The sequence below is a fragment of the Mastomys coucha genome, unplaced genomic scaffold, assembly GCF_008632895.1.
Source record: "Mastomys coucha isolate ucsf_1 unplaced genomic scaffold, UCSF_Mcou_1 pScaffold22, whole genome shotgun sequence".
In the NCBI taxonomy this organism is placed as follows: domain Eukaryota; kingdom Metazoa; phylum Chordata; class Mammalia; order Rodentia; family Muridae; genus Mastomys; species Mastomys coucha.
In genome coordinates this window covers 140529488-140556384 of record NW_022196905.1, presented here as the reverse complement: position 1 = coordinate 140556384, position 26897 = coordinate 140529488, and the positions used below count along the sequence as shown (strand labels likewise).

At 42.9% G+C, this 26897-nt stretch overlaps 2 protein-coding genes and 1 long non-coding RNA gene across 9 annotated transcripts in view; 1 reads left to right on the top strand and 2 right to left on the bottom strand.

The window, feature by feature from the left end:
* The window catches only part of Cdk8 (cyclin dependent kinase 8), a 71248-nt gene extending 64251 nt beyond the window's left edge, over positions 1–6997 (bottom strand). For 4 of the 7 annotated variants that reach the window (XM_031338734.1, XM_031338735.1, XM_031338736.1 and 1 more), the window contains exon 1: positions 6150–6751. In XM_031338734.1, coding sequence (XP_031194594.1) covers positions 6150–6277 — 128 coding nt within the window. In that variant the 5' untranslated portion in view covers positions 6278–6751. Of the gene's footprint in view, positions 1–6149; positions 6753–6943 lie in introns of those variants that run through there. The other 3 variants (XM_031338742.1, XM_031338737.1, XM_031338733.1) reach the window with 3 other exon arrangements.
* Positions 6998–11050: 4053 nt separating this feature from the next.
* Positions 11051–17326, bottom strand: LOC116068765. The gene is made up of 2 exons (XR_004109680.1): positions 17225–17326; positions 11051–12730 (listed from the first exon to the last, which is right to left on the bottom strand). It is a non-coding gene; the product is annotated as an uncharacterized LOC116068765 (long non-coding RNA).
* Positions 17327–18388: 1062 nt separating this feature from the next.
* Positions 18389–26897, top strand: part of Rnf6 (ring finger protein 6) — a 16720-nt gene continuing 8211 nt past the window's right edge. The window contains exons 1-4 of the mRNA XM_031391200.1: positions 18389–18526; positions 18895–18977; positions 20804–20993; positions 22600–22695. Coding sequence (XP_031247060.1) covers positions 20822–20993; positions 22600–22695 — 268 coding nt within the window. The 5' untranslated portion in view covers positions 18389–18526; positions 18895–18977; positions 20804–20821. The remainder of the gene's footprint in view (positions 18527–18894; positions 18978–20803; positions 20994–22599; positions 22696–26897) is intronic.

Genomic DNA, 26897 nt, shown 5'->3' with positions numbered 1-26897 from the left:
TCATGTGGAGGTGAAGGACAACTTCAAGAAGTCAATTATTTCTTTCCATTATGGGTTCTAAAGCTGGAACGTAGGTCAAGCTTGCATAGCAAGTACTCTTAACCTGCTCGACCATCTCACTGGCCCAGTTTGGGACTTCAGATAATTGTTTTAATGACTCCTGAAAATCACTGACACCAAGAAGTCAAAATAGCAGGCTGGATGGAGCTGGACAGATGAGATGGTTCAGAAGCTAAGAGGCAGTCCTGCTCCTGCAGAGGACTCAGATTCATTCCCAGCACCATATGGTGGCTCACAACCACCTGGAACTCCAGATGCCCTCTTCTGATCCCTGCGAGCACCAGCACTCACCCTTACACAGCCACACACATACACACACCTACAATCACATAATTTAGAAAATAAGTTACAAACCTAGTTCCAACTCTCTGTGGAGGCAAAGCCAGAGAGGAACAACCTGTTATCCAGAGCCACAGGCAAAGCTGGGCTCTGTGTGGCAGCTCCACATAAAGGAGAAATTTATGAATCAGATGCCTGCATTGGAGAGGCTGCCTGGACTGCATGTTCAACAGTCCTCTGATGGAAAGCTGCTACAAATACACAAATAAGCTACTTGGTACATCTGGATAACTCTATTTCCCCTGCAAAAATAACAGAGACCTTATCCCAGCCAGTGGGAGAAGAGAACATCAGTGGGGCTTGAACTACTACACACAACACAGCAAGAGCAGAAAAGAAACTGGAAAAGAAAGTAAGTCAGAAAAGCTAGCAAAGAAAAGCCCTCAACCCCATGGGGCTTTGCAGTAAACAATAAAAAGCATACTTTTCCTATTCCACTCTAGATGACCGCCTGAAGAGCTATTCACATCTTCTAAGAGTCAACCCAATACTGCTGTCTTCAAGAGGTTTTCCATAAAATCCCAAAGAAATTCAGAGCTTCCTTCCCTGCATTACAATTAACATTACAGTACTTATTAAATTGCTATATTTTTGACAAGTTTCTTTTCTCAGTAAATATTTCCTCAAATAACAATGTTTCACTCACATTTGCCTTCCCAAGGCTTCCAACAGTAGCACACAGAGAGACCCACTACATATCTGCTGAATGGATCAGTTTTTCAAAGCTTGGAAGACTCAATCAAAGTAAAGCTCACACGAGCAAGTTCCAAATGAAACCAGCTTGCCAGCCCTACAACTAAAAAGCAAGCAAAAAAAAAAAAGAAAGAAAAAAAAGAAAGAAAAACATGGATTCTAAGCATCAAATCTGAGAATGACCAAAAATGGGTGCTAAAAATGTACCACTCAATGCCACATAGGTAAGACACATACCATAAACATTATGCTTGTCCCCTCCCACCACATTTTTAAAAAGGTTATAAGGAATACTCATTAATGCACATCCAAACTATCCAAAGAATCAAAACTGTAATAAAAACTGAACCAACAGTCCGTTGTGCTGGCTCCCCAACACCAGACAAGTGTGGGGCAGGTACTAGCCCCAAGCCAAGATGGCTATAATGGGTAGCTGTTGTGTCTTTGGACGTTGTCCAATGAGAACCAATGTTAAAGTATTGAGTAGGGTGAAGAGATGGCTCAGTGTTTAAGGGCACTTATTGCTCTTGTAGAGGACCTGGGTTGGATTCCCACATTATGGCTCACAACCATCCATAACTTAAAGCAATCATAAAATCACATATGTGGAGCCCATTCATATACATAAAATAAAATAATAAAATAGCAAAAGAGGCTGAAGTAGGCAGATTGTTTAAGTTTGAGACCAGCCTGAGCTACAAAGTGAGTTCCAGGTCAGCTTGGGTCACATGGATCAGCAGACCCAATGGTATCTGAGGGGTCAGTGGCAGAGATGAGATGCTGTCCTGGAGCCTTCACATTAATTTTATGAAACACAGTGGTTAAGATCATGTGCTCCATCATAGTTAGGCACAGTAGCGCATGCCTTTAATTTCAACACTCAGGAGGCCTCTGTGAGTTCCAGGCTAGCGGGATCTACAGAGCAAGCCAGGGCTGTCTAGGAAAAAACAAAACAAGGCATAGGCTACAGAGTACACATATGGAAGGACTTCCTCAGGTCCTGACTGCTATGATTAGCCATGTACTCACAGGACAATCTGCTTAACTTTCAATGGCTTAGTTCTCTCATATGTGAACAGAACATAACAGAGTTGTTCTTATGAAATTAAATAGACATAGAGAGCTTCTGCCAGGACCTAGGGCTTAATTATCTAACACTTTAGCTGTTATCATTACCTTTATCAGTTAATTTCTGAACCTTCCACAAAGTTTTCCTTTTCTGTCCCCTCCCCTTGCTTTCTCGTCTATATTCTTTGGCCTACTGAACATGACTATAACAGATTAGGAATACTTTTGTGGGATCAGGCATGGTGTCCAAGTCCCAGCACAAGAAGCAGAGGCAAGCAGATGAGTTCAAGGCTACGGTCTACAGCCAAAGCTACACAGTGAGACTCTGTCTCAAAACAAACAAACAAACAAACAAAAAAACCAAAACCAAAACAAAAACAAAAAAACCCAAAAAACCAAAACCCAAAAAACTAAAAATAAGAAAAAGTTTTGTGAGTTTTTCCAGAAAACTTTTATTCTAATTTAAATACACACACACCCCTATCTACCCATCTCAGGATGCTTCTATGTAGTCCAGGATAGCCTAAATTGTCAATTTTCCTGACTTAACTAGCATTACAGGCATGCAGCACCACTTGTAGACAAATTAATTTTCTAATTGTATAAATTTATATTGAGAATATAAAATCTTAAAAACAAATTTTGTCTTAAAAATTTTCCATTCTTGCAAACTTGTATTTGGTTGCCTCTATTCTTTAAAAGGAAATACAATTGACTTAAGAAATGACCCACACACTCATCCCTTCCTTGCCAAGCCCTCCCCATGGCTTCTGCCTCCTATGGAGTACTCTTTTGGTGTTCAGAAATAAAGGACACTATCTACTGATGGCTTAAGAGGCAGCAGTGGTGTTACACACCTTTAATCCTATAGGTTGGGAGGCAGAGGCAGGTGGACTCTGAGTTTGAGGCCTGCCTGGTCTACAGAGTTTCAGGGCTCCATAGTGAGATCCTGTCTTCAAACACAAACACACACACACACACACACACACACACACACACAAAGAATTTCAAGATATACAGTGTGTACTTAAACTCTATCAAAACCCGAAATTAGTCCTTACGATGCTGATTTCCTTTCCTTTTCTTTTCTTTTCTTTCTTTTTCTTTTACTTTTTGTTTTGTTTTGTTTTGTTTTTGTTTTTTTCGAGACATGGTTTCTCTGTGTAGCCCTGGCTGTCCTGGGAACTCACTCTGTAGACCAGGCTGTCCTCGAACTCAGAAATCTGCCTGCCTCTGCCTCCCAAGTGCTGGGACTAAAGGCGTGCGCCACCACTGCCGGCACGATGCTGATTTTCTATCTGGCATGTCTTATACAAGAAGGGTGGTGTTACTAACTCATTACACCAAAATTATCAAGCTATTTCCTAAACTTGAATAATTCAACAAGCTCATTCCTCTAGTCTAAATTCTTTTACCTCATATTGTTTACTGGGCAGCTGAAAGACACGTTTTCATGCATTCATTTTAACGACCAAATATGTCCAAGCAAAGGTATATCCATTATTTAATTTTATTGCAGGGTTCCAGATTCTCTTTAAAGTGTTATTGCCTGTCCTTGTTCCTTGAGGACTATGACATCTTAGTGGGAGAAATACCATTTAATTTGAAAGTAAATCAATACCAAAAGCAAATGACTTGATCATCTTATTACAAAAGATTAAAACAGCCACAAATTGTATTATACCAAGTCTAAAAATGCATAAAATGATGCTTTACTGACATAAGTCATAAATACAGTGTAGTACGTTACTAGCCTGGCCTTATAAACAAGCCAAACTGAAAAATATTCCCTGTGGAAAACAAAACTGTTCCAACTCTAAAACTCTCTTGACATTTGAGTCACTACAAAAAATAATTTAGCTCATCACAATAAACAGACTCATTAAAGGTTGCTGGACAACAAACCCAAAGGATCACAGCTTAAAAAACAGTTTCCCCAAATGCAAGTGCTCACTTGCAACTGCCATAAATGACTAAGAAATACACACTAACACCAGCTATTTTAAGCAATATAATTTCTTCTGAAATTATTCTTAGCTTAAATGAAAACCTGCTCATCAAGATGTAAAAGGTGTTTAAAGTGTCTCCCTCTACACACATTATATACTTAAAACCAGACCACACTCAAACACATTTGGATAGTTTAGTAGGTTAAACTGGCAATTTATGAAACCAGAATTGGCTACGTTTACAAGAATAAAATATAAAAACCACTCACATTTTTAAAAACAAATGAGACTGGTCAAGTGTACTATACTCTCAAATGCCTTGGGAGTGAAGGCCTTATGGCCATGTCCCAGGCTCTGTAACACTGAGGGGTGGAAGATACTTTAACCCTTTGAAAATCATTATGCAGCAAATTGATCTGGATGATTTCTTTAAATATAATCCACTAACAAAATGTTGATAACACAAATCTAGTTAAACAAGAATTAACGAGGGCTCTGGGTGTCATGGCTTTATACATTCTGCTAAAAGATGCCTCTAAATCCACAGGACACCCAGAACATCACATTTCCCATCTCCTACTTTCTACACATAGCTGCATGGTTTCACTGTTGCACAAAAGCACTGAAATTATCATAAAGTAGGAAGGTATTCCAGTAAAAAGAAAAGATGTGTTTAATAAACACACACTTCCTCTTCTATTATCCACTCTGAAAGTATTTATAAATAAGATCCCTCGAAAAGAACTTATTCCAGCTTTAGCGGTCTCACTTATAGTGCTAACGCAATTCTGAATATGCACTCCTGTGTAGGTGAAAATTTTCCAGCTGGGCAGTGGTGGCGCATGCCTTTAATCCCAGCATTTGGGAGGCAGAAGCAGGTGGATTTCGGAGTTCAAGGCCAGCCTGGTCTACAGAGTGAGTTCCAGGACAGCCAGGGCTACAAAGAGAAACCCTGTCTCGAAAACAAAAACAAAAACAAAAACAAAAAACAACAAAAAAAACCCAAAGAAGTCATTTTCCAAGCAGTGAAGTAGCATCTAGCCAAATAACAGATGCTCAAAGAAAGCTGTTTCTAATAAATCTGAAAAAATTATATAATAAGCTACGATGATCTTCCCAATAACTTCCTAGAGTCAAAGGCAGAGATCATTCTATTTGTACAAGAGGGAAACGGGAAATTATTAAATATTTTCTCCCAAATTAAGTAGTACTTTCCCTTCTGGCAATATCACACTGCAGTCATCTACTGAGGAAAGGGAAAGGGGCCCTCTCACTTTACTCAACCTATGAAGCAAAACTCAGAGTACCACCAGCCATAGGTTTAATTTTTGTTTCTAGAAGACAATATTTAAAGCAAAAGGATTAAAGTTCACTGGCAGCTGACAGATTCTGTTTTAAGAGCTTGCACAACGAAGCCCCTATCTGTCACTTGCTTTTTTTCCCCCTCCACACCATCTACTCTGCACCAAATCCCCATTGTTCTATATAGAAACTCACAGCTAATACCTGAAGAGCAACTGCTACATTTAACATTACAGATGATCCTCCATGGAACTCTCCAGACCCACATTTACTCGCTGTCTTCTTTCTCCCATCAAACCTAAATTCGGTCACCAACTGATCACAACCGTTAAGGGGAAAAGACCAGCTTCTCTTCCAGACCGATGGCTATCACTCCAGAGCCAGATAGAGAGTTAGTCCCGAAAGGTTACCGGATAAATCGACCAAAGAAAAACAGATACATTTAAACGAGCATCTTACGACCCCCTTCTTTAAAAGAAAAAAAAGAAAAAAGAAAAAAGAAAACTGTACTGCGCTGAAATCCACACACACACAAAAAGGTATACTGCCCATGAGACAGAAGGGTCCTCCCAATTTCACGAAGGGTTTCTTGTGAGTCTGGATTCCTGGGACACCACTTCCTCCCCAAAGCAGGCTGGCCAGGACAGAGGCAGTCTTGGAGGAAGTGGGGACCCCGGCACCCGGACCCGGCACCTGCCTCCCAGCCTCGAGGACACCCGCAGCGACACCCACACTCACCCATCTTTCCTCTTCGCCTTGTAGACGTGCCCGTAAGTGCCTCGACCAACTTTGCAGCCCTCGTATTCAAACAGGTCCTCGACCCGCTCCCGCTCGCTGCTCAGCTTCACTTTAAAGTCATAGTCCATTGTCACAGCCTCCAAAGCCGGGGTGCTGGGGCGGGGGGCCGAGGGCCGCGGTGGGGACCCGGCCGCGAGGCAGCCGCAGCCCCCGAGCTACACCCGCCGGCCGCAGCACCAGCCCGCCTCACGCGGCGACGGCAGGAGGCCCCGCGCGGGCGCCGGGGACATCCAGGGGAGCGCCGGGCGGTCCCCGCGGGCGCGCGACAGCCGAGGGACGCGCTGGGGGCGGGGAGCAGCGTCCGCCCTTGTCCCCGCGCTCCCGGGGCGCCTGCTCGCGCGCGGTTGGCCGCGCGTGCTGCTGCGGGTGCGACGCGGGGCGGCCACGGCTGACTCTGCTCCTCACCCACGCGCGTCCGCGCCTCACCTTCTCCCACACACGCTCACGAACACTCAGGCTGCCATCCGCCCCGACAGACCAGCGACACCACACAACAGCCGGTAGCTCCTCCGAGAGAGGAGGAGAAGGAGGAGGAGGCGAGGAGGAGGAGGAGGAGGAGGGAGAGAAGACGAGCGCGGAACACGGCAGCCGCTGTCGTAAAAATGTCGCGAAGCCTCGCGCTGCCTCCGCCCCACCCGTGAGCGGCTCGGGAGGTGGCAGCCGCCTCTTCTGACGCCGGCACGCGAAAGGAAGGGCCTCGCTCAGCCTCGGTGCGGAGCAGCTGACAGACTTACCACGTGGACCAACCCAGTCGGCAGTGCGTCCAGAAACTCCAAGGCTCGAGTGCACGGGTGGCTGCAGACGCGGTCTTTACCACGACACCGCAAATCCAGAAGGTTGCATGATGGGATTGTTAGTCCCATCATGCAACGAGTTTCTGCTGCATGGAGATTATTTTTCCCAAAGCCGCGTCTCTACAATCCAATTTAGGCCATATAAGCTTAGCAACAGACACCTGTTAGTGGGTGGGGGGTTATTTTGTATTGAAGTCACTTCTGAACGCCAGGATTTAAAGTGCAGTTATTACGCTCCCCCAACCCCCAAGACGCTAGTTATTTCCGTTCATACTTCTACCGGTCTCTAAATACTACAATAACTATGTGATTGTATTTAAGATCTCTCTTCTTTCATCTGACTGCATCTTCCGTGATGTTCTCGGGCTTGCACGTGCTAGGTAAGCCTAAGTCCAGCCAGGTAAAGCTACTTTCATTTCAGTTAAGATTGGACTCTGTTAACACAAAAATAGTTATCACTTGAAGGACATAAGGGTTTATTCTTGAACCAAATACGAGTGATCATGGCTTAGAGACACAGATTTAAGTTACCATAAATTCCAGCTTGGTAACAGTTTAATGGTATCTTTATACCACGAGGAAAAAACTTAGGGAAGGGGGCTGGGGAGATGGTTAGACTGATAAAAGGCTTGCCACGTGTTGTTATTTGATTTCTGTTGCTGTGATAAAGCACCATGTCCACATACAACTTGGGGAGGGAAAGATTTGCATCAAGGTACAGGTAACAGTCGGCCATCAAGAAGCCAAGGCATCTGTTTAAAAAAAATAAAAAGTTTTTAAGTCCCCTATGTTTCTGTGGGCCTGTAAGGGAGGCAGAAAAGGCAGGATCTCTGTAGCAGGATGACCAGCTAGCCTTACTGAAATGGTATGCTTTCAAGGTTCCATGACAGAGATTAACCTGTAGGCTCCAGACACAGGCATATGCACATATGCTTACACTTTCACACATATATGCATATGCAATGACGCCTATACACACAGCCAGACAAACTGGCAGAAACATCAAGTGGACTGTTGATAGAAAAGCAAGAACGTGTCTGCTATGGGCCTTACATGCCCTCTAATGGCAATTCTTTGTTTTGAGGTTAGTGGGAGTTTAATGGTCTGCTTATGTGTACCTGGAAGATTTAACGAAGATGAAGCTGTTAGGTCACTGCCTTAGTTTGGGTTTCTATGGCTAGATCAAAACACCGTAACTGAAAATACAAGCTGGGGAGGACAGGATTTATTTGGCTTACATGTCCACATCACTGTTCATCACCAAAGGAAGTTGGGACAGGATTTCAAGCAGGGCAGGAACCTGGGGGCAGGAGCTGATGCAGAGGCCATGGAGGGGTGCTGCTTACTGGCTTGCTCCCCTTGCTTGGCTTGCTCAACCTGCCCAGGGATGGCACCCCCCACAATGTGCTGGGCCCTCCCCCATTTATCTACCACTAATTGAGAAAATGCCTTACAGCTGGAGCCCATGGAAGTATTTCCTCAACTGATGCTTCTTTCTCTGCAATGACTCTAGCTTGTGTTAAATTGACACACAGAACCAGCCAATACAGTCAATTACAGATGAGCAATAAACAGCTTTTCAGGCAGCTAAAATAGCCCACAATAAACATGTCTTCCACCCGCGACATCCTAGCTCTCCCTAGTTGTGGAAGGTTTTTTTGTTTTCTGCTTGGTCGTTTGTTTTTGGTTTTTCAAGACTGGGTTTCTCTGTGTAGCCCTGGCTGTCCGGAACTCTCTCTGTAGACCAGGCTGGCCTCGAACTCAGAAATCCGCCTGCCTCTGCCTCCCAAGTGCTGGGATTAAAGGTGGGCGCCACCAATCACTCTCTCCAGTAAAATGTTTTGAGGTGCAGATTTTTTTTTTTCTGGGAACTTCAGTTTACAGCGCCCCCTGTTGGTCAATCATCACATCTTTGCATATGTGGAGGTCAAATGAGTGGAAGACTCATCCCAAGAATCTGATAAAAGAGAACAAGTAGGCAAGAAAGCCAGGGTTCAGGGAAGAGAAGTAAAGCCATTATGGAAAAACAAAAAAACACCTGGGTCAAATCAAAGCACATTTATTAATTATTGTGATCCAAGTTTGATTTTTTACTTAAAATTGAAATCATCCAGAATGGGACTGGAGAGATGGCTCATTTACTGCTCTTACATGGGACCCAGGTCTAGTTCCCAGCACCCACATGATATTTCACAAGGGCTTGTATTCCTGATCCAGAGGATCCAGCACTTCCCACTGGCCTCTATGGGCACTGAGAAACATGGTGCGCTTACATATATGCAGGCAAAGCACTCATATAGAAAATAGAAAATGAAAAATAAATTTAAACAATACTCAAGAATGCACTATGGCCCAAAAGAAGTAAATGTGACAGAGAGGAAGTCAGGTCTATTCACCAAACAAAACTTGTAATTTTAAACTAAATGGACCGTATATTTCCCTTGTGTTTACAGCAATTTTCATTTGATGAAATGTTTCATTGGATGCTTAGAAAGGTTTAAATCTTTTAATTTTGGTAGATTTTTAAAGCCAATTTTGTTTTATAATTATAACCTCATAAAGAGTGGTTAGTTCCCATTTAGGCGAAATTGGTCTTAATATTTAAATCACTCTAACTTTTATTTGTGGGTAACAATTTGAGCTGTTCAGTTATCTTAGTACTGGGACAAACTTTAGTTTGGGGAAGTAGGTGAAAAAAATCACATTATAGATGAGATTGGACAATAATATAAACTGAAATTCTAATTTAACAAAATTGCATGGGAATTGGGGGAGGCTGTTATATGTACAAAAATATTATGAAGTCTGACTTCTGAGAAAGCGGGATTGCACATGCTTTGTAAGCATAATTAAACACTTTTAAATTTTTAAAGTTATTTACTTAATCAAATCTTACTTATTTTATAGTAGAAAAGAGGGAAGTCCAATAGGAATCACTTTTTTTTTTTTTTTTTTTTTTTTTTTTCTGACAAGGCTTCCTTGCTAGTCCTGGCAGTCCTGGAACTCACTATGTGGACCAAGCTGGCCTCGAACTCACAGAGATCTGCCTTTTGTCTTCTGCCTCTGCCTCTGCCTCTGCCTCTGTCTCCCGGGTGCTGGGATTAAAGGTGTACACTACAACTGCCCGGCATTCAGTTACTTTTTGTCAGCAAAATATGACTTGTTTAATTTTTTTAATCCCAACTAATTTTACGATAGCCTACCATATTCACCAAGAAACACAGGTGCTTAGGGTTAGAGATGGCTCTATGGTTAGGAGCACCAGGTGCTCTTCTAGAGGACCCAGATTTGATTTCCAGCACCACATGGTGGTGGCTCATAACCCTCTGTAGCTCTAGTTCCAGGGGAGTTGACACACTTCTGGGAGTTGTAAACACTACACATAATGGAGTGTCGCATACATACACTCAGGCATGCACACACACACACATACACACACAAATAAGTAAATAGTTTTTAAAACACAGGCTCATGGGTTATAAAAATATAACAAGAAAATTTCTATTTTAAGAAATAATAAATTAAAAATGACTACATAAAATAAGGACGTGCATTTAAGAAAAGACTTAAGAAATACAAAGCATGGTTAGTATTGATGTTGTCAAGGGGTTCTGAGCTTAGACATGTGGGGTATTGTCTTAGTTAAGTTTCTATTGCTGGGAAGAGACACCATGAGCATGGCAACTTTATAAAGGAAAGCAATTGGGACTGGCTTACGGAGGTCTAGTCACCATAGCAAAAAGCATGGTGTCATGCAGGCAGATACGATGTTGGAGAGGTAGCTGAGAATTCTATATCTGGATCTGCAGGCAACAGGAAATAACTGTGACACACTGGCCAGATTGAGCTTCTACTACCTCAAAGCCCACCCCCTAGTGACACACTTCATCCAACAAAGCTGCACTAGTTAATAGAAAAGAGTCAGAGGAATGCTCAGGATTTCCATACTGGAGAACTTTGTTATGAAATATAATACAGCCAGGGATGGAGGTGTACCTGGTAGGCCCATGCCAAGATGCCCCCTGAGAAATCATGCCATGTAACAAATATTATATAAAGGTTTATTTGGGGGGAGGGGAGGGGAGGGAGTGAGGACCTAGAAAAGGGGTAGAGGCAGACAGATGGGAGCAGAGCCATGAAGGCAGGGAAGAGGGGACAAAGGACAGAAATGGGGAGAGACCAGCCAAGAACATATGGGAACAGGGAAAGGGACTGGCCAGGAACATGTGGGAACAGGGAGAGAGAGCCAACAGGGGTTTAGATGCAGCCCAGATCTGGCAGCAGGTAATGGGAGCAGGTGTGACATAAGCTATTGTTAGGTACCTGGGAGGAACCTAATGTGATCGCCTATAAGCCAACAGACTTACATGAAGGTCCAGTAAGTGTGGACAAGTGCTGAGCAAAGAGACAAAAATTGTGTGCAATTTGTGAACAACCTTGCAGGGTAGGTAGGTTTTCTTTTTTGAGATTATAATCTGATTCCATTATTTCCCCTCTTCCTGTTCCTCCCACCAAGACTTCCCATGTTACCCTGTGTTTCTGCTCGAATGGGAGGGTATCCTAGGACTCAGAACCCCAGGAATCATACAGCTCTGAGAGGAGAAGATATCCCAGTGGAAGGGTATCCTGAGTGAGACTCGGGAGCTTCCAGGAACCTTCCAGCTCTGGGATGAGACTGTGCCAGTGGAAGGGCATCCTGAGACATGGGAGCTCAGTAACCACACAGCTCTGAGAAGAGCCTCCTCAACATGACTCCTCATCAGAGGTGGGGCAGCTCCCAGGGAAGGGTATCCCCGGTTGAGCTGAGGAGCTCAGGAGCCTCAACCCGGCTCTCTCTCTTCGCTTCTCTTCTTCCTGGCTTCTTCCAACAAGAGTCACTCCAGGCAGAAAATCTCATGAAAGAGATTTACTGAAGGGTCCAGGGTGTGGAGGGATGAGTCAAGGGATGGCTGCCTTCTGCTCCTGGGAGCCGATAGCAGGGAACTTGACAAAGGGGCAGTGCTTACATAGGATTTCTGAGGAGGCAGAGCTTCTCAAGACAGAGATTTCCAGAATGAAGATTGGTGGGATTTCAAGTCCTGAGCTTGGGGAGTGGTGGTTTTTCCTGTTCAGGAATTGGTGGGGTTTTGTGGGAATCTGGAGGATGGTGTGTTTTTTCTGCTCAGATTGGTGGCTTTTTTTTCACCCCCTTTTCCCTGCATCAGATCTATGGGTTAGGGTGGGAAGTCCTTCATAGCCACAGCCAGCTTTCTCTGAGGTGCCATCTCTGTGGAGCTGCTGGGAGAGGCTGGAGAGGAGGTACTGCCATTGTGGACAAATCCTGTGGGACAGCTTCCGCAGTGGTGTTTCACCAAGGTTGTATAGGCTGAGGCAGGAAAGATGTTGCCATTGTGGACAGCTTCTGTGACAGCTGCAGGCTAAGAAGGCGTCATGGTGCTGCCATTTTGATAGGAGCTCAGAGCTCCTGCAGGGGCATCTTACCACAGCCCATAGGCTGGGGCAGGAAGGAGGTGATGGCCATGGATCACATTAATGGATTTTGTGGCTCATCGCTCACCACTTAGGGACTACAGATGCTCTCCAGACAAAGACAGAGAAGGGGAAGTCCTGCGGAGAAAGGGAGTCTTCCATTTTGTTCCAAGCTCTGAGAGTTATCCAGTCATGGGGGACTGCAGCCTTAATAGCAGGATCTTCCAACATGCCGCCATAACTTTCCTCCATGCTGGACTGTACCCAGGAATTGTGAATCAAAGAAAACAGTCAAGATGTTTGATTACAACAACAAGCTAAATAACTACTACAGAAGATTGGTACGGAAAGTGGAGTTGGTGATATTATAAACCTGCATGCAAGGTCCTAGGCCTTTATACAGGGGGAAAGTGAAAGAGTTTGGGACTTTAGGCTAGAAAAGACCTTGAATATGGTAATCAGAGTGAAATGGGTCATCTTGGTGGAAATTTGGTAGACAGAAATGATGAAGAGAAAAAAAGACATGAGACCTAGCTTATGAGGCTTCAGGGAAGCGGGGATAGGGATTGCCCATCTGACGTTCCAGCTAAGGATCTGGCTGCATTCTGCCTGTGTCCCAAGAACACAGTGATGCTGAAGCCACAGGCAAGAGACTAATTCGTTTGGTGGAGGAAACATCCAGATGGAACAACATTCCGTCTGTCTCACGTGTACTCTCCTTACCCCTGGGTTGACAAGAGAAGAAATAAGTGGAGACAAAGACAGGAAAACTGGGAAGCTCAGTTAGGAAAAGGGTGTGAGCTTAAGATGGTGAACAGCATCTGTAATTGTTAGAGAGAAACCCACTGTCTTAGGGTTTCTATTGCCCAGAAAGACACTATGACCAAGGCAACTTTTATAAAGGTAATTGGGACTGGCTTACAGGTTCAGCAGTTCAGTCTACTATCATCATGGTGCTGGAGGAGCTGAACGGCCTACATCTTTTTCCAAAGGCAAACAGAAGATTGTCTCATGGGTAGCTAGGAGGAGGGTCGGAAAGCCCACCCCCATAGTGACACACTTCCTCCAACAAGGCTACGCCTCCTAATAGAGCCACTCCCTGGGCAAAGCATATTCAAACCACCACACTAACCCTCTTCATTGGGAAAATAGGAAAGAAGGCCTGAAGCAAAGATGCCACCCATCAAAGGCTACAAGACCCACCTCATCATGGGCAAGATTAAATAAAATCAGAAACCCGCTGAACAGTTGCCTCAAATTCCTGCTGCTGTGGTGTTCCACTATACTTTGCACTTACAGTCAAAGTAATTCCTTCCTTACGTAGCTTGTTGGGGTATTTGGTCATGTCAATAATATATGTAACTAATGCATTCTTTTTCTATTTAAGAGTTAATAAAGGCCATAGTAGTACACACCTTTAATCTTGGCATTTGAAAGGCAGAGGCAGGCAGATAACTGTTGAGTTCTAAGCCAGCCTGATTAAGTAGAAAAGGCCCCGGGTTCAATTGTCAACATCATCTATAGCTCCAGTTCCAGGGGATCCAATGCCCTTTTCTAACTCCAGTAGGCACCATGCACACACACAGCACATGTATACACACAGGCAAAACACTCTATAAAATAATTTTAAAATACCCATTTTAAATATAGTATGGAATCTCTTTCTTCTTTCTTTCTTTCTTTCTTTTTTTTTTTCCTGAGACAGGGTTTCTGTGTGTAGCCCCGGCTGTCCTGGAACTTACTCCATAGACCAGGCAGGCTTTGAACACACAGATCCTCCCCACTTTGCCTTCCTAGTGGTGAGATTAAAGCTGTGTGCCACCACATGAAGTTTTTAAGTTTGATCTTTAAACCAACTATGAAAATCTTTTGTTCTGCTCGGATATGAAGAAGAAAAAAAAAATCAAGGTTAGAAATATATGAATAAAAATAGAGTTGAGCTGGGCAGTGGTGGTGCATGCCTTTAATCCCAGCACTTGGGAGGCAGAGGCAGGAGGATTTCTGAGTTCGAGGCCAGCCTGGTCTATAGAGTGAGTTCCAGGGCTACACAGAGAAACCCTGTCTCCAAAAACCAAAAAAAAAAAAAAAAAAAAAAAAAAAAAAAAAAAAAAAAAAGAGTTGAGTCTGGAGGTGGCAGCTGCAGCGGCAGCGATGCCTGTGGCACACACCTTTGATTGCAGAGGTCAGGAGGAGGCAGAGGCAGGTGGATCTCTGAGTTTGAGGCCAGCCGTGTCTACGGAGAGTTCTAGGATAGTAGGGCTACACAGAGAGACCCTGACTCTGGGACTGTGTGTGTGTGGGGGGGGGGGTTGGGGAGAAGAGGAAATGGAGAGTTGAGAAGAGTTCAATTTCTCAAAATTTCTTCTGATACAATCTCTAACATTTTCTCACGAATTTCCTATTGATCTTTAATAGCTCCTTTTAATTTCAATATAGTGAGCTCGTCAACTTGTGTTAACTACCAATTTCATCGCTTCTTTTTAATGGAAGTTTTTATGTTTGTTTTTTGTTCTTTTTTTTAAGTCAAAGCAGGCTGCCTATTCACTTTAAATTCTCTGGGACTTTTAGTTGTGTGTATGTGTGTTCTCTCTCTCTCTCTCTCTCTCTCTCTCTCTCTCTCTCTCTCTCTCTCTCTCTCTCTCTCTCTCTCTGTCCAATTTTGAATTAAATGTTTCAATGAAGAGATGCATTAAGCCAAGTTATCTTTAGATTTCCCCATTTTCCAAATACATATAAGTTAAACTAACACAATTATCAAACATAAAACCAGCTGGAGTACCACATGGCAGCTTTTCTCTGAACGTTTCCTCCTTACACAAATTAGACAAGAGAGGAGAGGCAGAAAGCAAACGAACAAACCAAATGTCCTGAAAGCAAACAAGCTGAACTCAGCACAGGCAGAGACCAAATGAAACAGATGCCATTAAACAAACAAAGAGCTCCCTAAGCAAACAGGGAGAATAATAAAGTAACCAAACAAAGAGGATCCTTACAACCAGCTCAAAATAAAACAAACCAAGGTAGGTCCTAAGCCCCAGAAACAACTCACCAGCGTTCCCCTGAGGAATCAACACCAAACAGTTGGCACAAGTGGCCCATCCTGGCACCAACCCAGTGACTCCTACAATGAAACTGGATCATCTTTGGGGCTCCACATTCAGCCACCAAAACCCCTTAATGCAAAAGAAGCTCTTACCTCAGAAAGAATAAGTAATAGTTTGTCCTACAGCCAAACATGAGTGGCCATGGCTTGGAAAGACAGATTTCAGTTACTCCAAATACCAATGTTCCATAGCAGTAATAGATTCATGATTTTTTTTTTTTTCTGAGACAGGGTTTCTCTGTATAGCCCTGGCTGTCCTGGAACTCACTCTGTATACCAGGCTGGCCTCAAACTCAGAAATCTGCCTGCCTCTGCCTCCCAAGTGCTGGGATTAAAGGCATCTCTGCCTCCCAAGTGCTGGATTAAAGGCATCTCTGCCTCCCAAGTGCTGGGATTAAAGGCATGCACCACTACAGCCCAGCTCATGATGGTTTTATAGTAACCGAGCAAAGAAAATAAAATCGAGATAGTAGGCTGGGCTGTGCAGGGCTGTGGTGGCACATGCCTTTAATCCCAGCACTTGGGAGGCAGAGGCAGGCAGATTTCTGAGTTTTGGACTTTTCCCCTTGTCTTAAAGTTTCTGTTGTTGTAAAGCGACTGCATGACCAAGGGATAAGTACACTGTTGCTGACTTCAGACGCACCAGAAGAGGGCGACAGATCTCATCATGGGTGGTTGTGAGCCACTATGTGGTTGCTGGGATTTGAACTCAGAACCTTGGGAAAAGCAGTCTGCTTTTACCCACTGAGCCATCCCGCCAGCCCCCAAGGCAACTCTTATAAAGGAAAACATTTAATTGGAGGCTGGCTTACAGTTGTAGAGGTTTTAGTCCATTATCATCATGGTGGGGAGCACAGCAGTGTGCAGGGAGATAATGGTGCTAGAGAAGGAGCTGAGAGTCCTACATCTTAATCCATACACAGGCAGCAAGGAGGAGACTGGATATGTTTTACACTGGTTGTAGCTTGAGCATTTAAAACCTCAAAGCCCCGCCTCCAGTGACACACTTCTAACAAGGCCACACCTACGAATAGTGCCACTCCCTATGGCCAAGATTTCAAACACGTGGACCTATGGGAGGAGCCATTCCTATTCAAACCACCCCAATCCCAAATAGAGATATATAAAGAAAGCTTTAGAAATTCACAAAGCAGGCAGGGCGGAGGTGGCACACGCCTTTAATCCCAGCACTTGGGAGGCAGAGGCAGGTGGATTTCTGAGTTCAAGGCCAGCCTGGTCTACAGAGTGAGTTCCAGGACAGCCAGGGCTACACAGAGAAACCCTGTCTCGAAAAAACCAAAAACCAAAACAAAAACAAAAACAACAAAAAAACAAAACCAAAAAATCCCCCAAACAAACTAAAAAAGACAAAACAAAGACAGACTACACAGAGAAGTGAGCCTAACACTTCCTCCATCACATAGTTCTCTGATGTAGTTGGGGGAAGGGACTCCAACAATAACGCTGCTTCCAGAAGGTTCCGATCCTCAGAACAACAATATAAAAGGGACATATAGACACTATTGGATCAACATTAAAAGGGAGGGAAAGGAGTCATCAAGCAGGACACATGTTTGCCACTCTCCTATGTTTTAAATATTTAACAGATGGGGAGGGGGCAGGGGAACCCTCCTGCTACACAGTATCACCTTTTACTCTAGTAGTTTCATTGATGCTAAGGCTTGCTACATCCTGATAACCAATCACCCAGCAAACATGGTAGCACATTCCTGACAAGGATAAGAAGCTCACCAGCTAAAGGCCTACCTGGGTTACATGAGACCCCGTCTCAAAACAAAACAAACTTACGCAATAATGAAAGAAGGGAGGAAAGAATTATGACTCACACCAGTATGCGCGCATTACACTGTTTAAGCCATTTGGCTGATGGGGGTGTCAGGAGAGGACCCTACCACGACCACAAGAAATGGTTAGTCTGGTGTCACATAATGAAAAAAGAAAATAGAGAGGGTGGTGGTGACAAGAGATAGCTGGAGAGAAAGAGCGTGAACAGTTAATATTGGGAGTTTCAAAATGCTTTCTCATTACAAGCCCTCGATATTTAGTTTCCTCGTCCCAGTGAACTACCCCAAGGGAAATGCTCAAACTGGGTAGTTACACCCGGCTAGTAAAGAGCAACAAACAGCTTGACAGGTTGCGTTTTTCGCTAAACTCCATCAAAGGACACTGAAATATGAAAAGAGAAGCTGGCTTTTCCAAAGCGTGGAAAGGCAGCTCCGCCTTCGGGTCTGGAAGCTGCCATGAGCTCTGAGAGCCTAGACCTGAGCCCGAGACAGCCGGATCTGCGCACTGCAGATGCGGAACTCAGGCGCCGGGGCTCGGCTTCCGGCGAGCGCCGTTTCCAGACGCACCGGCAGGGTCGGCGCAGACGGTGGCGGGCCTTAGTTCTCCTAGGTGGTGAGAGAAGGCCCGAGGTCGGACGGTCCTCTCTCTTAGCTTTCTCTCCGCCAGATCGACTCCGAGCCGCAGCAGAGACTCTGAGCTTCGCGCCTTGGTGGAAGGTTAAAGGGAGTAGCGGCCTTCGAAGGCTCGGCCACAGAACCTTCCTCTCCCTTGCCGCCTAGGTGAGGACAGCCGCGGGTCATCCTGCTGGAGGTGGGGTCGGGAGAGGGGGCGCTGCGTACACGGGGGACAGATCATTTGGTGAGTCTCACTACTACTTCCGGGAGACGCCTCGGGAAGTAGGACGTGCTAAGGGGCGGGGGAAAGAGGGGCGGGGGGAGGGAGGCACTTACCTCTTATCCGATTGGTTTATTGCTTGCTGGTTGAGCTTTTCTAGTTGCTGATTGGCCCAAAAGCCAAATCCAGGTCGCAGGGGAAGCGTTACTTGAGGCTAGATTGAGGTGAGATTGGTCGGGTTCCTGAGTCCAGTTTGTAATGTTGGAGTAGGGACTTCATTTTAACCCCAGTCCGGGGCCTGGATTAACAGGGTAAGGAAATGAACCGGTAGCGGGATGGTGGGGGCCGTTGACAACGAAGTGAAGGCTTAGAACTAAACTAACCTAACTTCCTCACCTAACCCTAGCTACACCCAGATGGAAACGTGATACGCTACGAAAGCTTTTGAGAAAGGAGGGGGCGCAGTCCTCGGAGCAGTGACAGTGTAGGAAGAGAGGCCTTCTGGGAGGTTTTCTGTTATCTAATTGTATGAGGCTCTAATTTCCTAGATGAAAGTATAACAGAACCTTCCGGAGAATTTAAATTTGGCTTTGCAGAGGAGTCTAGAGACTACTAGGAGTTCCAGGGCTTCAAAGAGGCAGTTTGCTGAATAATTCAACTTTTGTTTTTATTACTTCAGATGAGCAGCTCTCAAAAAAGGCACAAACATCAGAAGCATGGATACAGTCTCATCTGTTAGAAGAATGTTCAAAGGAAAATAAGGTATTATTTTGGCTTCCTTATGGTTAGTTAATCCAAGAATATTGCCTTGGAGGAGGAGATCTCTGGTTTGGTTATCTTAAAGAATTTTTTTTGGTCATCAGAATTCCACTTATTAAATATCTGTTTTAAAAATCAAGTTTCTGCTGTGACCGCCAAAAAGTGCTCTTTGCTAATAATAGTTACTGATTACACTGCAAATGGAAAACCTTGACTTTTTGATATTATTAATTAACATCTTGAGTGAATCTTTCCACCCCCCAAGGTGTGTGTGTTCCTGACTGTCCTAAAACTCACTCTGTAGACCAGGCTGCTCTGCAAACACACAGAAATCAATCTGCCTTTCTCCTGAGTGCTAGGAATAAAGACGTGTGTTACTGCCTAGCTTACTGGCTGATTTTGTGTGTCAACTTAACACAAGCTAGAGTCATCACAGAGAAAAGAGCCTCAGTTGAGGAAATGCCTCCATGAGATCCAGCTGGAAGGCATTCTCTCAATTAGTGATCAATGAGGGAAGACCCAGCCCCTGTCTGTCAGTGGTGCCCTCCCTGGGCTGGTAGCCTTGGTTGCTATAAGAAAACAGGTGGACCGAGCCAGTAATCACCCCTCCATGGCTTCTGCATTAGCTCCTACCTCCACGTTCTTGCTCTGTTTTAGTTCCTGTCCTGATTTCTTCCAGTGATGGAATTGTAAGCCAAATAACCCCTTTCCTTCCCTACTTGGTTTTTGGTCATGGTGCTTCCTCAGAGGAATAGAAACCCTCAGACAACTAGCTAGCTTTGCATTTTAAAATTAGGGAGTTTGTTTGTTTTTCTTTGGGATTTTTGTTTTGGTTTGATTTTGGTTTTTGGCTTTTTGAGACAGGGTTTCACTGTAGACCAGGTTGGCCTTGAACTCAAGAGTCTCCTACTTCCTGAATGCTGAGATTAAAGGTGTGGGCCACCACCTGCCTGGCTAGTTCATTTATTTTTTTAAATATATCTGCCAGTCAGATACATGCGTCAAATCTTACAATAAAGAACTCAACATATAACAACAAAACAACTTTTAGGAGCTACTAGGTTTAGGCCTTTGCTTTAAAAGTTATCACTGAGTCAGACACAATTCAACACATATATCATATGAGTATTAAATTGATCATCTTTTTAAAATTTTTCTTTGTCTCTCAAAAAAATTGTGTCTAAAAGCCTTCATCATGTTAAAATTTTAGGCTTGAATAATACATGTTCCTAATATACAGAGGGCTCCTACATGTATCCCAGGACAATTAGGAGTACAGTCCACTATATTTGTAGATGATGTCCTGCACTCCTTCCAGAAAAGATGGTGCATATAAAATGACCACCACTGTCTCATTGCACTTTACTGAGATGAAAATAATTTTTGCCTACTGTGTCTGCTGAAGACTCAAAGTTGATCTCTGTGAGACTGAAAACCAACAGTCCATGCATGGCTCTGAGGACTGAGAAAGCACACAAGCATATGGCTGTCTGTATCAGGCTGTCATTCAGCCTGGAATGCTTAGCCTCGGGAGTTTCTGATTGTGGAGGCTACATGTAAGCACTGTTTTTGAGAAGCAGGCTTTCTACCTTGATGAGGAAAGGTAACACTGCTTCTCAGAATTTTATAATATCAGTTTAGTAAGGCTCTAAAGGCAGTTATGAATCACAATTGAAGAGACTGTTCATGGCCTACATTGTGAGTTCTGGGCCAGCCAGCAATACATAGTAAGAGCTTACCTCAGTAAACCAACAACCAAAACAAAACAAAGTAGGAAGCTATGTTAGCCCATGACTGATGCATTGAATTTGTACATGTTCTTTAAACAGGAAACTAGAAGTCTCAGGATGAATCCGTCTAGATCAGGTGGTAGTGGAGAAGAGTTCTCATTTCAAGAAAATGAGAGAAGATGGCAGCAAGAGCGTCTCCACAGAGAAGAAGCCTATTATCAGTTTATTAATGAGCTCAATGATGAAGATTATCGGCTAATGAGAGACCATAATCTTTTAGGCACCCCTGGTAAGAAATGGGCAAAGAGGGGAAATTGTTTTTCTATCATTGAAAGGAGGGATTTTTGTTGTTGTTGTTGTTGTTGTGGTGTTTTTTCGAGACAGGGTTTCTCTACAGCCTTGGCTGTCCTGGAACTCACTCTGTAGACCAGGCTGGCCTTGAATTTAGAAATCCGCCTGCCTCTGCCTCCCAAGTGCCGGGATTAAAGGTGTGTGCTACCACCGCCTGGCCGAAAGGAGTTAAAGTAAAGAGAGTGCCTCCCTATGAGTACTGTTTTGTGAGTCTGTGAATCATGCAGTATAACAAAGTCACTGCCCTCTGTTTGATAAATAAATGAGAATACTGGATATATGGGCGTACACACAGGCCAAATTTAAAAAGCCGGTGTACATAAGCACTAAGTGTTCACATGTATAGTTCCCACCCTCCATTGCCCACCTTCACGTGGATGGGCTTGGGCTTGTGCATGTTAGGGAAGTGTTCTGTCACTAAATTAAATTCTAGCACTCTATTTCTCTTACATAATATTTTACAAATAAAATGTTATTTCAAACTTCATTCTTAACTTTTATATGAAGTGTTAACATTCAGCTAGATAGTGACCAACCAAAAGTCCAAAACATTTTCTTCCAGATTCACATTATAGGAAACTAGCTGAAATGTGCCTGTCTGTGTGCTTGTATATTTGTATGTTGGTGGCTCACATAATAAAACTATTGGGGTAGAATCAAGCACCAAGATTTGAACATTTTCCTAAAACTATTCCCTTCTTAATTTCCTTTTTAAGTCTTAAGAAACAAACTCTACATGAGCACATTTCATTCTTTTGTTGTTTTAAAACTTGTTTTATTTTTTGCTGTTTGTCTCTGGTGGAGGGTTGTGTACATGAGGTCAAGATCCAAGGAGGCCAGCAGAGGCTTTTGGGTCCCAGGCCATCGGGTCCCATCAGGTCTCCTGGAGCTGGCATTAAGAGGTAGTTGTGAGCCACTCAGTCTGGGTGCTGGAAACTGCTGAGCCATCGCGCCAGCACTAACTTACAGGTTCTTACTGAGGGGTGCTGGTAAGATTATTCAATTTTAATGAAATATTAATAAATGAGATATGACTAAATTGATGTGTATTTGTATCAAATACTATTATTTTTTTGGTTTTTTGAGACAGGGTTTCTCTGTATAGCCCTGGCTGTCTTGGAACTCACTCTGTAGACCAGGCTGGCCTCGAATTCAGAAATCCGCAAGCCTCTGCCTCCCAAGTGCTGGGATTAAAGGCATGTGCCACCACTGCCCAGCTTTATCAAATATTATTAACTTCAATTTATAAACCATGAAAATAATAGGGGTCATCTTCTGTAGGTTAAGATTGTTTAAATTACATTTTAGTGTATGTATGGTGTAAATGACAGTGAGTATTTAGATGCTACAAGACAACCAGTAGGTATCTTTTTTTCTCTTTCCACTATGTGGTTCTTTGAATTCAGGTTGTCAGGCTTAGCAGTAAGTGCCTTTACTCACTGAACCATGTCACTGGCCCAAGTTGCTAAAATTTTTCCTTCATGAGTTCTCATAAAACTTGGTAATTTAATTTTTTTTAAATGAGTGCTCTTTCATTGTTTCAGGAGAAATAACATCAGAGGAGCTACAACAGCGCTTAGATAGAGCAAAGGAACAGCTGGCATCTCAGCCTGGCTCGGACAGTGGGACAAGGAACGGAGGTACCGTGGCCTGCACTGCTGCAGGAGGCCTGTTTACCGTTTAATGTGCTCTTCATTCAGATACGTGTGTTGCTAACAGCAGTCTACTTAGGGACTAGAGAAGAGAATAAGTTGAGAAGTGTCTCAACTTAAAAACATAGCTCGCCTTCAGGTAGTTTATGAGTACAGAATGGTAGCTATATATTTCCCTCCCTCCTTCCAGCCTTCCTGAGGTAAACGAGGGCCTTATGTGTTCTTGATAAATATTCTACCATTGAGCTACGTCCACAGCCAGACATAGTTCTTTCTAACGTTTGCATACACGAACTATTTTGTTTTTGTATTGATATGACTTAAAATGTGTACATAGCCTGGTACAGATAGCCTGAGAGGAAGCTGTCTTTGCTGCTCTGTTTTGTCAGTTTGCTTGTTTGTTATTTTATCCAGCAAACACTAAATTATATAAAAATTCTTACAATAAGCAAAACACTAATGAAAACCAATTTAAACTAATGGCAATTATAGAGTTAAAAGCAAGCTCAACTTTGGGGCCCCTCTTTTTTGTTCTACCTCCTCTCCCAGAGACATTCATCTTTAATAATGTTGTTACCAGTCAGCTGGCTGAGGGGTCTTTTGCTCTATCTGCATAGAAACTGTGGGTAGTTCCCAGCTTCTCAGGGAGACAACTAATGTGATTTTAACATTAAATTCAGAAAGTGAGATTTCTTAAGAAATTACCTCCCTGCAGCCTTTCTGCCCCTAGTATTCCCCGTCTCTGCATACCTTGTTACCTGTGTCCTATCACACACCCTCCTCTTGGCCCTCTCTCCCCTCACCCACCCAGCAGATTTTTCCAGTCTCTCGCTCTTGAGTGCTTTAAGATAAAAAACACACAACTGAAGAGAGGAAGACCTACTTCTCTGGATAGATTTATTTTTCTTTAAGTTTATGACAAAGGTTTTTAAGTTCTGTGTTTACAACTGAGTGGTGTTTGAGTAAGCCTAAGATCCCTGGGTTTATAAAACAAAAGTATGAGAAAGTAAGAGAAATAATGGGAAACTTGGATTATCCCCTTAATTATGAACACTTGCTGGCTATTACTTTAGATGTTAAGACAAGTCTAGTGATGCAGATATAAGAAAGTTTTCAAGAATTCATATATATGTGTGTATATATACATATGAATATATGTACATTATATATGAATATATGTATGTATATATATATCATTATAAATAAAAACCTTAAATCTTTTTTAAAACCTATCTTAAAGTATACTAAGCATTACATAAACCTTTAAAATACCTATCACTTATTTTAAGTAAATCTGTCTTTATGTGGGGCAGTGGTGGCACACGCCCTTAATCCCAGCACTTGGGAGGCAGAGGCAGGCGGATTTCTGAGTTTGAGGCTAGCCTGGTCTACAGAGTGAGTTCCAGGACAGCCAGGGCTACACAGAGAAACCCTGTCTCAAAAAAAAAACAAAAAACAAAAAACAAAAAAAAACCAATAATAATAATAATAATAAATCTATCTTTATAATACAGTTGTAAAAGCTAATCCCTTCTCAAGGAAAAGCTGCCAGCCTAGAAAGCAGGTAGGGGACCTTCCTCAGCAGCCCAGAAAGCAGGTAGGGACCTTCCTCAGCAGCTTTTCTGGACCCAGCTCAGCTGTACCTGGATCTGATACAGCCAGTGCCTGTTTTCAAGTCCTAACAGGATATTTAATGCCTCTTTTTCTTTTTCTTTTTCTTTTTTTTTTTTTTTTTTTTTTTGGTTTTTCGAGACAGGGTTTCTCTGTCTCGAAATCTTTCCCTGGCTGTCCTGGAATTCACTGTGTAGACCAGGCTGGCCTCAAACTCAGAAATCCACCTGCCTCTGCCTCCCAAGTGCTGGGACTAAAGGCGTGCGCCACCACCGCCCGGCTTAATGCCTCTTTTTCATAGTGAAACTATTTCAGGCTTGATCTTTTTCTGTTTATAGCCTTTGAAGTAGTATTACTATTTTGTAAATGATGGTGTGTGTTGAATAGCAATAAAGATAGTGGAATTCAGAATTTCAGTTTAGAAGTGGAGGCTGTGAACACCAACAATATACATAAGATTAACAAGTACCAGGTAAGAGTAGCAAAAATATGCCTCTTCTGGCTCCTGCCCATTAGTTGAATCTGAGGAAGGAGATAACCTCTGACGTATGTCTTTTGGGGCAAAGTCAATCCCATTGACTGTCCTGTGTTCAAGTGAAGCAATTTTAGAATGAAAATGAGTTGCAGCTTTTTCACCTTGATAAGGTTTGGGTGGTGCTCTTAGTGTAGCTCCTCCATAATGTTTATGTCCCACCGATAACGCTTAGCAGCTGGGAAATTGAGAATGGCTGGAGGTACTCATCCATTCAACCCAGTGCACAGAGATCATCTCTGTTTAAGGACACTGTCTACTCTGTCCTTTTGGCAAGGGAATAGATTGCCCTAGGGTAGAATATAACTATTTTAGTACTGTTTGGATCTTAGTTCTTTTTGTCTGTCTTCCTGTTGCGGTATCAGAACAAACTTGCTTCATAAGAGAGTTTGGGTGTCTCAATTCCCTTTCAGTCCATGGAGCACTTTGAATATAGTATTGGTGTTCTCCTTCCAAGGTCTGCTAGAATTCTGTACTGAGTCCCTCTGGTCCTGGGGATTACAGGGGGAGGGTGGTTGGTTGGTTTTGTTTTTAATTTTTTGGTCTTTATTTTTAGTTGAAAGACTTAAATACTACTTCCACCTCATTACTAGTTATATATTAGTTTAAATTATTTGTTTTATCTTGTTTTTTTCATGGCTCATTGTTAATATGTTAAGTTTGCATGTGCTTTGTACTTTCTATGTTTTTCTCTTACTCTTGATAACCAGCTTTATTTTGTAATACATAACATGGGATGTTATTTCAATTTTCCTATATTCACCAAGGCTTGCTTTGTGTCCTACTTTGTGCTCTATTTTATACAGAATACCATGAGCTACTGAGAGGAATATGTGTTCTTTTAAGGTTTGGTGGAATTTTCCATAGCTATCTGTTAGGTGCATTCGATTTATGATGTTATTTAATTCCAGTGTCTGTTTATATTTCGTCTGGATGACCTGCTTGTAGATAGGCACACATTATTGAAGCCTCCCATTATTATAGCATTGTGTTAATCTGTAGCTTTACATTTTTTAAAAGATTTATTTATTTTATATATATGAGTATACCATTGCTCTCTTCAGACACACCAGAAGAGGGCATCAGATCCCCTTATAGATGGTTGTGAGCAACCATGTATGTGGTTGCTGGGAATTGAACTCAGGACCTCTGGAAGAGCAGTTGGTGCTCTTAAGCACTAAGCCATCTCTCCAACCCAGCTTTACATTTAATAGTGTTCGTTTTATGTACTTGGGCATATCTTTGTTTGATGTATGTGTTTAGAATTGTAATATCTGTTTGGTAGATTAAAGAGGCTGATGTGACCTTCTTTATCTCTTCTGACTAGTTTTGGTTTGAAATCTATTTTGTCAAATGTTAAAATAGCTACACAACCTGCTTGTTTCCATCTTGTATTTGCCCAGAGTACTTTTCTATCTTTTTACCCTAAGGAGATGCCTATTTCTAATGGTTAAGCATGTTTCTTAGAGGCAGCAAAAAAGTGGATTCTGTTTTCTAATCTTCATATAGTGAACTGAGACCCATTTATTGAAAGATATATATTTATTTTTGTCCTTTTGGTGAATTTTTTGTGGTAAACGTCTTTTGATTAATTGCCTGGTATCATTTATTTATCTCCTGTAGTCTGTGGAATATGTTTATCCTTCTCTTCAGTCTGAAATATTCCTTTAACTATCTTCTCTAGAGCTGGCTTAGTGGTCACAAATTAGTTTAATCTGTTTTTATCGTGGGACATTTTCATTGTTTATTCATTGAACAGTTTTGCTGGGTATAATATTCTGGCATGTATGACCTTTCAGAACTTGGGTAATGTCTTTCTGAGACTTGATCCTGGGACTTGATTACTGTGATTGGCCTACCTTTCTGTGGCTTGGGCCTTCTCTCTTACAGCTTCAGCACCCTTTCCTCAGCCATCTCTTCTCCTGCTTTAACTGGAGTGTGTTGTGTCACTCCTTTTTTGCTCTTACTATTTAAGGCTGTCTCTTAAGATTTGGGGAATTTTCTCCTGTGGTTTTTTTTTTTTTTTTTTTTTTTTTTTTTTTTTTTT